We start from the raw sequence: 15,316 nt of genomic DNA, 5'->3' as shown, positions 1-15,316 counted from the left end.
TGACCATTCTTACCACGGCTTTTATAGAGTAATCAACCAGGGTCACACTGTTTATTGTTTACATCGCTTGTTTAAGATTTCTTATTAGAATTTAAAACATGGTTTGCGCTTTGGGCATTGAAGGCAGTGCCAATAAAATTGGCGTGGGCATAATTAAAGATGGTGAAGTACTGGCCAATGTAAGGAGAACATATATAACCCCACCAGGAGAAGGTAAAACAACTTTCTAACCAACCGGCGTTTTATAGAGATGTTATTAAAAAAATCTGCTCAACAGGTTTCCTTCCCAAGGAGACGGCCAAACATCATAGGGAAGCCATCCTGGGCTTGGTGAAAGCCAGTTTAAAGGAAGCCCAATTAAAGCACTCCGATCTGGATGTTATTTGCTATACAAAAGGTCCAGGAATGGCCCCTCCTCTGCTCGTTGGAGCCATTGTGGCCCGCACGTTGTCACTTTTGTGGGAGATCCCACTCCTGGGTGTGAATCACTGCATTGGCCACATCGAGATGGGTCGCCTAATTACCGGTGCCCAGAACCCCATCGTTCTCTATGTCAGCGGTGGAAATACCCAGGTTATTGCTTACTCCAATAAGAGATATCGTATCTTTGGAGAAACTATTGACATCGCCGTGGGCAATTGTTTGGATCGATTTGCCCGCATCATCAAGCTGTCTAACGATCCCAGTCCGGGATACAACATCGAGCAGCTGGCCAAGAATAGCAGTCGATATATTAAACTGCCCTATGTAGTCAAAGGAATGGATGTAAGCTTTTCTGGAATTCTTTCGTATATAGAGGATCTGGCTGAACCGGGAAAGAGACAAAATAAAAGGAAGAAGCCGCAGGAAGCAGAGGTCACAGATTACACCCAAGCGGATCTGTGCTACTCACTACAGGAGACCATCTTCGCCATGCTGGTAGAGATCACTGAGCGGGCCATGGCTCACTGTGGTTCTAATGAGGCGAGTTCTTCCTTATCCTTCTTTAATATAAGTATCTAACTTATTCCCATTTCAGGTTCTGATAGTAGGAGGAGTGGGCTGCAATGAGCGACTCCAAGAAATGATGCGTATTATGTGCGAGGAGCGTGGAGGCAAACTCTTCGCCACCGATGAACGTTATTGCATAGACAATGGTCTTATGATTGCCCATGCCGGAGCAGAGATGTTCCGCTCTGGCACCAGGATGCCCCTGGAAGAAGCTTTTGTAACACAGCGATACCGCACGGACGAAGTGCTGGTCAGCTGGCGGGACGACTAATCACAAAAGGACTAATTAGTGTGCTTCGTTTGTTTATTAAATAACTACTTCCTGTAATATGATCAAATTTGTAAATGTGTGTGTTTAGGATATGGAGAAAATGTCTCCGATTAAAGGGCCTGCTCCTTGCCTGTCCACTGGGGCTTCAATTCCAAGGGAAAAACGCGCTTTCCCTCGATGACATAGACAGCTCCGTTCTTGTCCTTCTCCAGAACGTTCAGAATGCAGCGAGAGACATCAGCGGCACTCTGCTTGTTCAACCTATCCAGAATCCTGTAGGTCTCGTCACTAGTCTCCGGGAAGATGATCTTCTCCGTGAAGTTGGTAAACATGTCCGTCATCGTAGCTCCAGGACAGACAGTCACAAACTTGATGCCCGAACGTTGATAATACTTTTCGTTCTAAAGGATTAAGATAGAAACTTAAAAACTGGATTGAAGAGATATTAGGAAGATTTTTCTTACCGCCAAGCATCTGGTAAAGTTGATAATGCCCGCCTTGGTGGCTCCGTAAACGGGAATGATGAACATCGGATCAAGACCCACAACCGAGCTCATGTTAACCACAATTCCACCCTTTCCGCCATTATCCTTGCCCATGTAGGGCAAAGCGCTCAGCGTGGAGTTGATGATCCCTCCAAGATTCACCAGCAGAGTTCTCTGCACATCCTTGTCATTGAAAATGCCAGCAACATTCACAACAATGTCGATGTTGCCGAAGGTCTTGGCTATCTCCTCGTAGGTCGCTTCCACACCCTTCTTATTGGCCACATCCATCTTGACGATCATTACACTTTGAGTTGGATGGGCAGCTCGAAGCTTCACAAATTCCTCCAGATTATCCTGCAGATCGATGATGGCCAACTTCTGGGAAACAAAGGTTAGAACATTGACTTTATATAAAGCTTTATATAATTAACCTACCGCTGCACCGGCGGCCAACAGCTGCTTGGACACCTGCAGACCAATACCTCCAGCTCCGCCGGTCACCACTGCATTCTTTCCGCGGAAGGACATCTTGGTCTGGCTGATATTTGTAGTAGTCGGTTGTATTCCTTGTGGCTTCATCAAGCTCAGAGCTCCTCAATTGCACTGCTGACTTGGAATAGCACCGATCACCGCTTTTATAGCAATTTTCCGGGGGTTATATGATATATCTTTGAGTGACTTTGGTTCGGCTGCAATCAATAGCTAGTTTTCCACCTGCTCTGGGTTAGGATTATGCAAACTCATGCCGCCCTATCGATTTCCATCGTCATCTGGTCGCTCTAGCGTTCAGTCTGCTTCACACCGCTCTGGTTTTTGCGATGTCAGCTTTGCATCAGTGATAATGTCATTATAGAGATAATACAATGATCTCTTAATAACCATCTTTCAATGAGAACTTCTCTAAACTCAATACGATATATATAAGGAGACCCTTCTAATAATTCCCTATAATAAACATCTAGAGTTATTCTTCAAAGAGTATTACCTTAAAATAAATCTGCATCGCTTGGTTATTTTCCTAATATTCATATTTTTAAATCCAAATATTAACTTTAAATATCTTTTTCAAGTTTATTTATTCAAGCAAAATTCTTATGAGAACATAACATATCTATGTATGTCGTATATCTTTGGTTTCCGTATATGATATTTAAATTTCTTTCACAAATTTCAATATTAAAAGTTTATCTGTTATCTTAAGACTAGCAAACACGGATTCCAAGTCCATGAAATGTATATAAATTTGATTGGGATTTGCTTTTGAACTTTTTTTGGGCCGCTTCAGATTTTTTACGTATCGAAGGAGAAAGCAAGGAAATCATAATAAAGTAAATCAAAAACTGAAAACATAATCAAAATATATAAATTTATTTGTAAGCACTTAAATTATCACAAACTTAGATTATGTACACAAGGATAAATTATTGCAGCTACCAAACGAAATGGGAGACATTAACTAGGGAAACACAAAAGTTAGAAAGTCAGTTTAAAGAGAGTGTGGGCGGTATTAAACGGTGGATTCCCTCTTTAATGGGCGTTATCGTAGGTGTCCTTGTGCTGGTAGCCACTCACATATCCAGAACCATCCACTACGTTGCGTCTGCCGGCTATACCCTTGCCCTTTCCGGAGGCATCGAAGCGCTCCTTGTGGGAACCGGTATACTTGCTGGTATCCGTCAATCGATCCACGGCTGCTGCTGCCTTTCCGGCCTAAAAAATGTTAAAACAAAATTAGTTTAAGTCCTTCATTATACACAAAGAGAGTCAATGAAAAGTTTGATGGTCTAACTTGTTAAGTTTTCACTATAAATATTTCAAACGCACCGAAACGGAAACCACTCCTGGAGCTCCACAGCCGGCCAACTTCTGCTTAATCTCTGACAGCTCCACCTTTTTCGTCTTAGCCAAATCGTCCAGGAATTTGTTGTAGTCGGTGAGTGAGATCTTCATGGCCTTGAACTTCTTGAAGTGGATGCCCGTGTCCGTGGTGGTGATCTTCTTGTCGATAACCTTGGCCTGTTTCATCCACTTGTCACTCTGCGAGAGCGTGATCAGCTTTCCATCGGACTTGGAGTCCCCGAACTTAGAGAAGGCCTTGAACTGATCCGAAAAGCTAACCTTGGGCTCATCCTCCAGAGCCAATTGGGCCAACTCGGCCGCAGGCACCTCAGGAGTTGGAGCTGGAGAGGGGCTTCCATTAGCTGCTGCTGCCTCGGACATGCTGGATCTAAAAAAAATCAAGATTAAAGTCGTTATACAATTTTGCTAACTGTAGAAACCTTTAGGATCCTTTAATATGGATTAAAGAGGATAACATTTTTAAGAAGGAGTGGGGCTAATTAATGGTCATACATATTATGCATAGCCTGATAGGTCAGTTTTCCACTTTCTACTTTGTTGCGGCCATTGCTATCACGCAACTTTTCCTTTCCTGCGCAATGGGTTTGGTAAGGCACCTACGCAGTATCTCACCTGTGGGCCACAACACTGGCCAACATTGCGGTGGGTCTCGTCTGTCTTCGTCAACCAACGAGCTTCTATTCCCATATGCACTGTTACAATAAGCTTATCTGTATTTTGTTCAGTTCCCTATCGCAATGATATCACAGTTTATACTGGACAATAACAAAGGTATACCCACCCAAAGCTCTCTCAGATGTTTTTCGAGAGATGGAAAACCGAAAGGCAAAATTGGGAGAGATCTAATAATGAAATGGCGTCATCGGTTTGTTTCCCCCATCTACTAACGAAGCCAATTATCGTCTTTTTGCAAAGACCAAATAAACAAAAATAAATAGTCAACAGGTTTGGCTCACCCATGTTTCTCTATGGGGGTCAGAACTTAGCGGTAGCTTGCGAGATCTATTATGATTAGTCTATAACATACAGTTACAAAAGGTTTAGATTGCTCTGGGGTATAACCACAAGCCACATAAATCATGTCTTTTACATTCAATCAGGTGCTCTTGAGTTAGTAAAAAAATAAAGTAGTAAAACCCTAGGGTATTATTTTTATAATAAATAAATTAAATGATTTTTCGTATTTATTTAAAGATAAGAATTACTCATGCCCTACCCTTTCCCAAAAATACCTTACTTAATTTGTTGGCCATCGAACGTGGCATAAATTTGGATGATAATTTAGTTTTAAAATTGCTTGTAGCATAAATTGTCGTCGTGTTTACAGGCTACCCAACACGAAGTCGAAAAGGTATGGCAGCAGGGCAACCGAATCCCTATCCTTCCATAAACAGTAAATAAAACGTGAGCATTTATTGGCGGGGCCATTAATTACGCACCACTTAAGGCTGGAACACGGAGCCCCAGGAGAGATGGAAGCTGTTTGGGGAACCATTTAAGTCGGCGATAAGATGGGACTGTAACCAGTTTGGAGTCCTCTATCTGTGAGATATGATGCTGTGGCTTGTGCCCGGACAGATGTTAACAAATCGAAATGGAGGTGGGTATGCTTGCAACCGATTCGCAACCATGACCTTGATGCAGCCCATGGAGCATGTCAAATGCTATATATACCACCCCCAAGCCCCATTCGCAATCCAAATCAAATAGTGACTGAGTCGAGTCAATGCTTATGTCATCGCCTCATTACGCCGGGCTATGATTACGCGTTGCTCTGGGATCAGCATTAAATAGCTTTGGGGTGAGGCAATTTCATAGCCCATATTTCCCCAGATAATCCATCGGAATCATCTATTTAATCCAACTGGTTAATTGAGAGCATTGCATGCATCGCCAGATCTGCCTGCCATTAATCATCTTATTGGTCTCAAGACCAGGGTTATTGAACTTGAACTCCGCTCAAGACGAAACAAATTACCGAGCCCGTCCCCGGAGAAGACTAATGGAACCCTTTACTCCGCCCTTACTTGTAATTGGAAGCCATAAATACTGGAAAACAAGAAAAGTTGACAAACTACACGACAAAAGAAGTTGGAATATGCAAGAAGAGCTTTAAGATGTCTAAAAACCTAAAGAAGAACGACGAAGGAATGCTCTTTTATGCTTTTAAATCGATCTATAAAAGTCACTATAACTTGATGATCAAAGAGCGAAATAGCCTTTTGATGTTGATATGTTTTTAAAATAAACACTTTAAAAACTTCAAACATATTTACTTGCTAGTATTTTTTCAAGATGAATCACTCTAAATATATAAAAAGCGGGTGTTATACATCAACACAATCGAAACCGGAAAAACAAATCTTAAGATTTGGCCATGATAATCGCGACACAGGATGTGTTGAACATTTTTGGTTTCTACATATTTAAAAAACTAATTTTTTAATATACTTTGACAACTGAAAGTCAACATACCCCTCGCGAACATGACCGCAGAAAATCAGGCAGTCTGATGGGGAGCGTGGATAGTCTAAATCAGAAATAATCCGCTTTTGCTGTCAGACCATAAATAATTTGTTTCTTCTCATTTTCCCATCTCTGTTTCGGTTTCTTTCTCTGTATTTCTGATCGGCAGGGAACAAGTTCTCATCCAGCTCCAGTCGAGCATTGCGAATTCGTTGCCAACATTTTAATTAGTTTTTTAACCAAATTGGTAATATTTATGGTCAGAATTTGAATAGGAATATGAATGGGTTATAGATAGCCATATGTAGAGAAGAATGGACTTCCTGGAGAGGAGGGCGAGTGGCAGCCCATAATTATTAACCCAACCTACCTCAAGTGGATCGGATCACTGGAGAACAAATGAATAAGGGGAAATTTGGGTCATCTTGTTGTGTATTTATAAATGGAACGACATGAAATACTGCTCCCGATATGAGTATACTCTGTGTGTATGTAAACATTCTGAAATATTAGCGCCTCGGACTGAATGCATAAATTAAAATGAATTCTTTTTGAGAGTTGGTGGAGAGAGGGGGAGTTGAAACAGGAAGCAAAAGGGGATTCTGATAGAACACGCAATGCAATAAAGAAATCATTGACTTAGGGGACTTATGCTGTAGGCATAATATATGTATGTAATATATACCTACATCACCACTAGCCCAGATGACATCACTGGGAGCTGGGAAACGCGCAAGCGCCAGTTTAGAGAAGGGGTTTCTGGGGTTTGGGTGGCTTGAATTTGAGACTGATGATTTAAACACACGCATATATACACACGGAAGCGCGGAAACTGCGCCTAATACAAGACCTTCAAACGGAAATTGAAAACAATGATGCCACAGGAACAATAGGAAAAAAAGGGGAACGCGATTGGAGGTAACTGGGTCATAATCTGCTCTTGAAATGCTTAACAGAAAACTCTTAGAAAAAAGGAAAACCTTGTTCTTTCAGCTCTTATCAAGGGTCCAGGATACACAAACATTTTTAAAAATAAACAAACTAGCCCTAAGCTTTTTCAAACTTACATTTGTGTTTTTAAAAATGTAGCAAAATTCTCCAATTATTTCCAAAAAAACTTAGTTTGATTCCTTGGATATTTTCCAACTATTTGAAGGCAAACGCGCGAATACTGTCGATGTCGAAACTCAACTGTTTGGACAAATGCGCAGCCACTGGCTAGCAAAGGCACAAGCGGCGTATGAGTGATATTATTGTTTTGAGTGAGCTTTCGTTGAGTGAAATTGCAACTTAAAGGCAAGAACATCGTCTACCAAACTGATGATGGCCAAACAAAATATGAGCAAACACAAATTCCTAACTTTCTGAATCCGATAAAGAGATAGATAGTATTTTATACACATTTATACTGACCCCTATTTTTTTTTTCAGCGATGACTTCATTTCGCAAATTTTTATACACCAAAACTAAGAGCGAAAGCCACACGACGAAGCCATTTATCAAACAAAAAAACAAACGAGACCTAAAAACAACTCAGAATAACAAAAGTGACGTTAGGCATAGGAATCTTATCAAACCAACAAGTTTGACTCAAAATTTCGTTTGTTTTGAGTAAAATTCTGGGAAATAAGCTTAAAGCTTTCCTTGGATTTTTTTGGTAGATGAGGGAGGGGTTAAGTGTATAGTCTAAGCTAGTAAAACAGGCAATTTGTCTGCGTCCGACGCTAAAACAGAAAACGATGCGTGAAATTTTTTGACAAAAACACGCACAACAAGTGCCAGACAATTGGAATAACGAGGGGGGTCTTTAAGGAGGGGTTACATGGAGGTGTTTTTTGGGGGTGTGACTAGGGCTATACTAACTAGTGAGCTCATGCTTAAGTATGCAAATGAGTTTTTGTTTCGAGAATGCCAAGCGATTAAGATTTTGTGGCCGCTTTATATGGTAAAATAGGTAAAAGGTAAATGGGTTCTTTGAACTTTTCTATTTTGGGCAATCAGGAAAAAGTAAAAGTCAAAAGGAAATCATAAGGAAATTGCTTCGCACACAATAAAATGATTAAACACAATCTGAAACAACAAGCCCCAGCCCCAAATCCCAAAACAAACCTTAAAGGAAAAAAAGTTGGTTTGACATTGATTTATGGGAACTGACTGTCAGAAGTATTTGGTTAGTTTCGTCGACAAAGCGATGAAGTCATAGCCCTGGCCCAAAAGTAAAATATAACTTGGTCGAAAAACTAACTTGGCTAACGGAGTTTGGAATACCCTGAGGAGACTTTTAATTAAGATCAAAGATTATTTATAAATTAACACAAATATTTAATACTATGCCTAGTAATTAAATTTAAATTTTAAAGTCTTGATTAATATTAAAGTTTTTGGTGTCCGTTGAAAATGATTATGGCCTAAGAAAATAATCATTAGAAACACTTAGAAACAGATTCATTAAGTTTATAATAATAAATGTGAAATTTTAAAGACAGTAAATAGCTTATAATTGAAAATGCAATTTATTTGTGCAATTAAATCTAAGAATTTGTTTAAAAATATAAACTAACTTTCTTAAACCATTAAAAATTAATGAAAGAAATACCATAAAATTGTACGCCTGTTCTTTAAACCAATAAAAACACAGTCTAGCAATGAGTGATAAAAACAAACAAGAGTCTTGCCACCTGGCCTATCTTTAGTGCACCTCTAATTAGCCGCAAAGTGAGAGGTAGACCAAAGACCCGATGAAGGTTCACAAATCAGTGCACAGCCCACGCCAAGGGGGAACATGGAATAGCACCAAGCAAACCAGACCAAATAGCCAATCCAACTTCAATTCCAGCCCCAGAACTAACGAGATCATTAAGGCTGGCAGGAATGGCTGGCAAGAATTTGGCTTTGATTGAAACTAAGTGCCAATGGGGCTAACATTAAAACGCACTTATCAGCCAGGCCGTCAAGGCCAATGCGGTTCTTGCAGCTGCTCCTCCTCCTAATCGGGAGCGAAGTTTAAGCACCACAGATCTGAGGCATCCGATAAAGATGCTGCTAAAAATAAAACCCCAGCTAAGGAGGATCAGGAGGGACCAAGCCAAGCAGCTGCAGATGCATCAGGGGCGGCTGCGAAACATATTTTTAGAGGGTTTTTAAATATCCAGAAACATTAAGCATCGAAATTCTGCTGATTTTAATTACTCAAAGAATATAAACAATTTTTCTTAATCAATAAATTAAAGTAAGTTTAAGATCCCAAAAATCCCCTTTAGGTTCGCCACTGGAATGCATGACTCCCGTGCTGAAGTTGTGGCCAAATGTGGCCCTTGGCCTTCACTCACCTTGAGATGCCGTTGTTGCCGTCGTCGGTTGTTGCCACAGTTGTTGTTGCCGTAACCCCGTTGCAATGTTCGGACAAAAAGGAGGCTGAGATGCCACAGTGCTGTGGCAGCAACAACAATTGCATATCAATTACACGCTGGGCTGGATGCGGTCTTTGGCCTTGATGGTCCACCCAGCCAAGGCCCTTGATTCGGTTGCAGATGCAGATGGAGATGGCAAGCAGCGATTGCTTCTCCACCGAAGGAGCTGCCTCTACCTCCCTCATTTGTGCCCACTCCAGCCTTGGCCACAATTAAACCAAATTGACACCGCCTTTACGAGGAGGCGATCTCAAAAAGGGGGAGTGAAAGGTGGAGCTGCAATGTCCGTTAACGACACAAGTGGACAAGGCATCGCGATCGCCTCTCCTCGTTTGCATTGAAGTGCATCTGATGGATACATTCGGAGAAAATATTATAAACATATTTTAAAGATTAAAGAAAATTATTTTAACGATAAATTATAGACAATACTTGTCAACATTGTCAACTTGAAAATAAGAGAGTTAATTAATCTTATGACTATGATAAACTCCTCTAAAATGTAACTTCAGGTGCAAGGGATTTATTTGAAGATTACTAAAAATTAATAAGATAGAAACCCTATAATAAGCTTAAACAGATTGCTATAGAATTTATCTGAGTGTAGAAGAATAGTAAAATTTACCAGGGACAGCAGACGCTGGACAACGAGAACTCCAGTCAAAACCAGAACTAGAACTCGCCGAAGAACCTGCTGGGTATATAAGGATGAAGGCTTAAGCTCAGAACCAACAGTTACCTGTGAACTTACAAACAAGAATCTCCAGCAGGAATCTTTCATCGACCAACCATGAAGTATCCACTTCTGTTAATAGGAAGCCTGAGCTTGGCCCACGGTCTGGCCTTGTACTATCCGTACGTATACACCGCCGAGGGATCCGCCGTTTTCACGCCCACTCAGCAGCAGTATATCGCCCAGGATCAGTTGGGTCAGTACTCGTATGGCTATGCGGAACCTTTGTCCAGCAAGCAGGAGACCCGCACCATTGACGGAGTCACCCAAGGAACCTATAGCTACCGAGATGCACTTGGAAAAAAGCAAACGGTTAACTATGTGGCCGATGCCAATGGTTTCCATGTTGCTGCCACTAATCTGCCAAAGGCCGTAGTTCCCCAGGAATCTCTAGGATTTAGTCCTAGGAGTGCATCGCATCCCGTGGAACATAGTGTTGAGCATCCCGCAGTGGTCTCGCATCCTGTGGTCCCACATCCTGTTGGTCATCATCCCGTTGAAGCCCCACATCATCCCACCGTTGTGGAGACCGGCCGAAGTGCTCACCCAGAAGGACACCACCCGGTGGAACATCACGAGCATTCAGTCGTTGACTCTTCCGTATCCGGTCATTCCCAGTTGCCTCACCCCGTCTCCGATACTGTAGAAGTCGCAGCAGTAAAGTCTCTTCACCTAAAACGTGTCGAGGATGAAGCGGTGCGCAACCAGGTGCTGGCCAAGGTTTCTGTACCATTGGCTCGTAGTCATCATGTCGTGGTTCCAGCGCCTGTCTACGGCTACACCGTTCCCCGGTACTACTCCCCTGGATTCTACTACTGAAGGGGAGGAGTATTTACCCGATTTGGTTCATCATTAAAGAATTTCGAATTTATAATAAAAATTGTCAATCAGATTGTAGTTGTTTTTTCGATTTCGGTGGTTTATGGTTTTCTTGGATCCACAAGAAAATAATATTTTTTACAATGTTTAGTTAATCTTAAACCAGACTCGAGCATTAGAATCATGAGTTTAAGATCATTTTTAATTTTCATGAAAAAGTATATCCGTTTGACCCTTCAACAGCTTAACCCCAAGACCGGAACCCGTTCACTCGGACCCTGTCCTACCTCAACCTTTTGGCCCCAGTCCAACCCATCGCATACCACATACAGCATAAACTCTTCATAAATGTACGGCAAATTTTGATTTCAATTAAATTTAATAGCAGCATAAACAACCGCAAAGGCAACAACCGAAATAACTGAAACTGGAAAAGGTAGCCGGCGTGTCCTATAGCCAAACCCGGTTCCTTGACCCCTCTTTAACCATTTCATGCTCACACTGAGAGAAACTATTTGACATATTTTTAAGTATTTGGTATTATTTTATAAAAGGATAGATATAGACAAAAGTAACTAAAGAATATAAGATGAAAGTCAAGTTGTTTCGGATATCCTCCTGGTATTTTAACATTATAACATTCCTCGTAGAAATAATACAAAAATTTTTACATTTCAATATGATAGACGATTCTTTGCGATTAAGATGTTTTCAGCCTATATATTGTGCATATATCCATGGCTAGTTTCTTCCAGTCGATATCCAGACCCACTGAAATGCAGCCTGATTAAGTTCTTGCTTTGTGGCATTGCGGAACGTTGTTGGTTGTCTCTGAACATGTCCACATCCGATACAATAAGATACAATGCGGTACGCGTTGCTCGCCCTGCCGCAGATGAAAACAAATTGCGGCTTTTGTGCTCAAATTTATGCTGAACTTGTTGAAATCGAAATCGACAAAATATTTATGTACGAAAATGAGAGGAAGCAGAGGAAGAGGAAAAAGGAACAATAATCCAGGCCGGTGGAATATGAAAGTAAAAACCCAACCGGACGACCTTCCTGAGAACGCACGAAATTGTAAATTTTTGGCAGGAGGCGCCGCTTATAAAAGGCAGAATCCCCAACCGATCCCAGCACAGAGTTCTCTAGAGCGAGTACTAGTCCACCACACTAGCAGCGCCTTAAAAAGATTCCCAAAGTCAAAACTTATATATCAAACACGCTTGAGAAGATGCAGTTCCTTAATCTTTGCCTGATTTTTATCACCATTGCTATGGCTGCCGGATCACCGACCTTGGAGTACGGAGCCCCACCTAGTTCGGATACGATCAGCCAGTATCACACCCAGGATGAACATGGTCAGTATGCTTATGGTTATATGGCACCTCTGTACTCCAAGCACGAGACACGCACCTTGGATGGAGTAGTCCGGGGCACCTTTTCCCATGTGGATGCCAATGGCGAAACCCAGACTGTGGACTATGTGGCCGATGCCGAAGGCTTCCACGTTACCTCCGCTTTGCCAAATCAGCAGCCCAACCAGGAAACCCCAGAGGTGGCCGCTCTGCGTGCTCAGCATCTGGAAGCTCATAACCAGGCCAAGTTGAGGTTAGCCGGAGATACTTCCGTTGGTCCACAGCCTGTTCAGGATACCCCCGAGGTAGCTTCCGCCAAAGTTGCATTCTTCAAGCGTTTCGAAGCCGAGAAGCTGCGCAATCAATTGCTCGCCGAGAAGAAGGTCCTGGTGATAGCACCTCCATCTCCCATCGCCGTTCGTTCCCAGCCGCTTTATGTCTATCAGCCAACCACAGGATTTGTCTACAACTTCCACTCCAAGTCCACGCCTCAAGTTCCCTCTAGGAACTACCTGCCAGTGGCCTAATTTTGAGATCTGTCTTCTTCAAAAAATTCTGTTAATTGTTGAGCAATAAATGATGCAAATTCGAAATTAAAAAAAAATATATTAAATCTTTTGTAATTCATTAATTTAATATTTTCTTTTAAAGTGTCTGTGGACGTAGCCAAACATCCTTCATACACACCATCCCACATCAATACCCAGTAATCGAAAAAGAAGAAAAGTTAAATTTTGGCACAATGGTGCTCTGTCTTGCATTTATTCTTAGGAAACACATCATAGGTACACCGCATTCTGTTCCACGATCATCAGCCGGCCTTGATCCATCACCACGATCTGTAACATCTGTCCATCAAGTGCGTTTGCTTACCAACAAACTGCGACTGAGGGCCACTGGGCGAAGGGTTCTCAGCTCCGTGGGTGTGGTAACACTGTACTTGGTGTTTGGGGAAACCAGGGTATAGTAGGCACTGATCGGCACACGGACATCACTATTGTCCAAACGATCCTCAAGTAATTTCTCGGTACTGGCCAAGTCACCGAGCTTCAGATAACTGCTGGAACTGAGATCGGCCAGGGAGTAAATAGTGCGCAGGCGCAGATCATCGGCATCGCGATCGGAGGAGATCGGCAGTTGGAGTAGCTGGGAGCTTTGGCGATCAATTTGGCGATCATTCTGTCGGTTGTTGTTTGATTCTTGCGTTCGGGACTGATCTTGACGTTGATTTTGGCGGAGATCCTGTTCCTGTCGACGATCCTCTCGCTGATTTTCTCGTCGGTCATCCCGTTGATCTTGTCGCCCGTCGTCTCGCTGATCTTGTCGCCTGTCGTCTCGCTGATCCTGTCGACGATCTTCTCTCTGGTCTTGTCGCCTATCCTCTCGCAAATCTTGTCGTCGATCCTCTCGCTGATCTTGTCGTCGATCTTCTCGCTGATCCTCTCGTCTATCGTCGCGCTGATCCTGTCGCCGATCTTCCCGCTGATCCTGTCGTCGATCCTCTCGTTGATCTTGTCGACGGTCCTCCCGCTGATTTTGCCTTTGGTCCTGTCTCAGATCCTGCCTGAGATCCTGTCTCTGCTCCTGTCGGCTTTCCTGGTCCTTACGTTGTTCATCCTCCTCCCTATTCCTGGGAAGATTGAGCGCTCGCTGTCGATCGGCCAACATTGCTGACAGCTCAGCTCGAACTCTCTCTAGAATCGCCGCATCCTCATCGGTCAAACTCTGCTCTCCCGACAGCTGATCCTCGTTATTGTTCCTGCTCTGATCTTGCAATCTTCTGTCTGTCTCCTCACGCAAACTGTCAGCCAAAGCCTTCTCCCGCGCCTCCCGCAGAGCATTCAGATGAGACAGCCGAGCCTGCTGCACTTCCTCCGTATCAGTCACGGGCAACGGAGCTTTGCCTTCATCCACGGGAGCTTGGGGTTGGTTACTAGCTTCGGCCTTGAAACCCTGAATGCCGTTTGCCTCATATCGAACTGTTTGGAGTTTGCCATCGGCATCCACGTAGGAGTAAAATCCCCGGGAGGTACCATCTCGGGAGGAATACTCAGCCCTTGCAGCATTGTCATCACTATAACCGTAGGAGTAGAAGGCTCTGGACGTGTCTTGCTCCTGGTAGCCATTACTTGGCCTTTGAGGCAATCCTGCTGCTGAAGCTAGGGCCAAAAGGCCAGCCAGAATCGTCCAAGTAAAACAGTGCATCCTCTTCTTCTGATTGCTCTTGTGGAACTGATGCTGTAGTTAGTCTTCGTTGGGTGTTTTATACCACCTGTGGGTAACTCGAGGCGCCACCCACCACCCAGTCTGCACAATGACCTCGAAATCCGCAAGTCGATCCGTCGCGATCCGATTGGTGTCGATTGCCTTTTGGGGCCTCCGACTCGCTACCGCACGGATGTTGCAATAGTGAACTTAATATTGATCCATCGGATCCATTGGTTGCGTAATTAGGCGCTACTTCCAGTAAAGATCTGTGCCTCCACGGATGTGGCAACCGCAACCTGGATTCGGGCGGAAAAGAAATGGGGGAAGTCGATTTGTTCGCTTTAATGGGATAAACATCCATATTCGATTACTAGATGGCTTCAGTGTCTGATGGTTCCGCTGGCTGACACAGATATATGTGAAGTGGGTGAATAACTACCTCCTTGCAGCGATGATTTATTCATATTTGTTTAACCAATTTCTTTGAAATCAATATCTTATCGAAGAGACCTAAAAGTGAAACAAAATAAATTTCCAAATTAATTAACTTTTGAGTTGGTTTCCGATATTGATACCGTTTTATTCTCGAACATTACTTTAAGCCCCCATATTATTTCCAATATTGCTGGTGATACAAGAGTAAGAAAAGTACTATCTTTAATAACACCTAAGTGATAATGCAAATAACAAGACACATTCATTTTAAAACACA

At 42.7% G+C, this 15,316-nt stretch overlaps 5 protein-coding genes across 7 annotated transcripts; 2 read left to right on the top strand and 3 right to left on the bottom strand.

The window, feature by feature from the left end:
• Positions 1 to 24: 24 nt before the first annotated feature.
• LOC108114701 (probable tRNA N6-adenosine threonylcarbamoyltransferase) lies at positions 25 to 1,318 on the top strand. Its single transcript, XM_017225798.1, has 3 exons — positions 25 to 213; positions 278 to 963; positions 1,019 to 1,318. The coding sequence occupies exons 1-3, from the start codon at positions 99 to 101 to the stop codon at positions 1,259 to 1,261; spliced, it is 1,044 nt and encodes a 347-aa protein (XP_017081287.1). The 5' UTR covers positions 25 to 98; the 3' UTR covers positions 1,262 to 1,318.
• LOC108114702 (fat body protein 2) lies at positions 1,277 to 2,351 on the bottom strand. Of its 2 annotated transcripts, none has more exons than XM_017225799.1 (3): positions 2,185 to 2,351; positions 1,726 to 2,127; positions 1,277 to 1,662 (listed from the first exon to the last, which is right to left on the bottom strand). In XM_017225799.1, exons 1-3 carry the CDS (start codon positions 2,326 to 2,328, stop codon positions 1,372 to 1,374), a joined length of 837 nt encoding a protein of 278 aa, XP_017081288.1. In that variant the 5' UTR covers positions 2,329 to 2,351; the 3' UTR covers positions 1,277 to 1,371. The 2 variants fall into 2 exon arrangements, with proteins under 2 accessions (XP_017081288.1, XP_017081289.1); XM_017225800.1 differs by having other exon boundaries at positions 1,726 to 2,124.
• Positions 2,352 to 3,098: 747 nt separating this feature from the next.
• LOC108113945 (tubulin polymerization-promoting protein homolog) lies at positions 3,099 to 7,266 on the bottom strand. 2 transcript variants are annotated; one of them, XM_017224657.2, is made up of 3 exons: positions 7,143 to 7,266; positions 3,574 to 3,976; positions 3,099 to 3,459 (listed from the first exon to the last, which is right to left on the bottom strand). In XM_017224657.2, exons 2-3 carry the CDS (start codon positions 3,967 to 3,969, stop codon positions 3,277 to 3,279), a joined length of 579 nt encoding a protein of 192 aa, XP_017080146.1. In that variant the 5' UTR covers positions 3,970 to 3,976; positions 7,143 to 7,266; the 3' UTR covers positions 3,099 to 3,276. The 2 variants fall into 2 exon arrangements, with proteins under 2 accessions (XP_017080146.1, XP_017080145.1); XM_017224656.2 differs by lacking the exon at positions 7,143 to 7,266 and adding an exon at positions 4,222 to 4,287.
• Positions 7,267 to 10,276: 3,010 nt separating this feature from the next.
• On the top strand, positions 10,277 to 12,923 carry LOC108113898. The gene is made up of 2 exons (XM_017224604.2): positions 10,277 to 11,002; positions 12,273 to 12,923. The coding sequence occupies exons 1-2, from the start codon at positions 10,277 to 10,279 to the stop codon at positions 12,921 to 12,923; spliced, it is 1,377 nt and encodes a 458-aa protein (XP_017080093.2).
• A 284-nt stretch (positions 12,924 to 13,207) lies between these two features.
• Positions 13,208 to 15,055, bottom strand: LOC108114428 (zinc finger CCCH domain-containing protein 13). Its single transcript, XM_017225416.1, has one exon. It carries the CDS (start codon positions 14,599 to 14,601, stop codon positions 13,252 to 13,254), a length of 1,350 nt encoding a protein of 449 aa, XP_017080905.1. The 5' UTR covers positions 14,602 to 15,055; the 3' UTR covers positions 13,208 to 13,251.
• Positions 15,056 to 15,316: the final 261 nt, after the last annotated feature.

Source organism: Drosophila eugracilis, unplaced genomic scaffold (assembly GCF_018153835.1).
Source record: "Drosophila eugracilis isolate 14026-0451.02 unplaced genomic scaffold, ASM1815383v1 contig_2154, whole genome shotgun sequence".
NCBI classification, from domain to species: domain Eukaryota; kingdom Metazoa; phylum Arthropoda; class Insecta; order Diptera; family Drosophilidae; genus Drosophila; species Drosophila eugracilis.
Note: the sequence above shows the minus strand (reverse complement) of the source record. Positions and strands in the feature narration are given on the sequence as shown.

Bases quoted from the DNA above. Each gene is read 5' to 3' on its own strand.
- LOC108114428 (XM_017225416.1), bottom strand. From the start codon at position 14,601: ATGCACTGTTTTACTTGGACGATTCTGGCTGGCCTTTTGGCCCTAGCT.
- LOC108114702 (XM_017225799.1), bottom strand. From the start codon at position 2,328: ATGAAGCCACAAGGAATACAACCGACTACTACAAATATCAGCCAGACC. The intron at 2,128-2,184 runs GTAGGTTAATTA...TTTGTTTCCCAG, and splicing joins TGTTGGCCGCCGGTGCAGCG to AAGTTGGCCATCATCGATCT. The intron at 1,663-1,725 runs GTAAGAAAAATC...TTAATCCTTTAG, and splicing joins ACTTTACCAGATGCTTGGCG to AACGAAAAGTATTATCAACG.
- LOC108113898 (XM_017224604.2), top strand. From the start codon at position 10,277: ATGAAGTATCCACTTCTGTTAATAGGAAGCCTGAGCTTGGCCCACGGT. The intron at 11,003-12,272 runs GTTCCCCGGTAC...ACGCTTGAGAAG, and splicing joins CGCCTGTCTACGGCTACACC to ATGCAGTTCCTTAATCTTTG.
- LOC108113945 (XM_017224656.2), bottom strand. From the start codon at position 4,247: ATGTTGGCCAGTGTTGTGGCCCACAG. The intron at 3,977-4,221 runs GTGAGATACTGC...GATTTTTTTTAG, and splicing joins GCCAGTGTTGTGGCCCACAG to ATCCAGCATGTCCGAGGCAG. The intron at 3,460-3,573 runs GTGCGTTTGAAA...AACATTTTTTAG, and splicing joins CAGGAGTGGTTTCCGTTTCG to GCCGGAAAGGCAGCAGCAGC.
- LOC108114701 (XM_017225798.1), top strand. From the start codon at position 99: ATGGTTTGCGCTTTGGGCATTGAAGGCAGTGCCAATAAAATTGGCGTG. The intron at 214-277 runs GTAAAACAACTT...TCTGCTCAACAG, and splicing joins TATAACCCCACCAGGAGAAG to GTTTCCTTCCCAAGGAGACG. The intron at 964-1,018 runs GCGAGTTCTTCC...TTCCCATTTCAG, and splicing joins CTCACTGTGGTTCTAATGAG to GTTCTGATAGTAGGAGGAGT.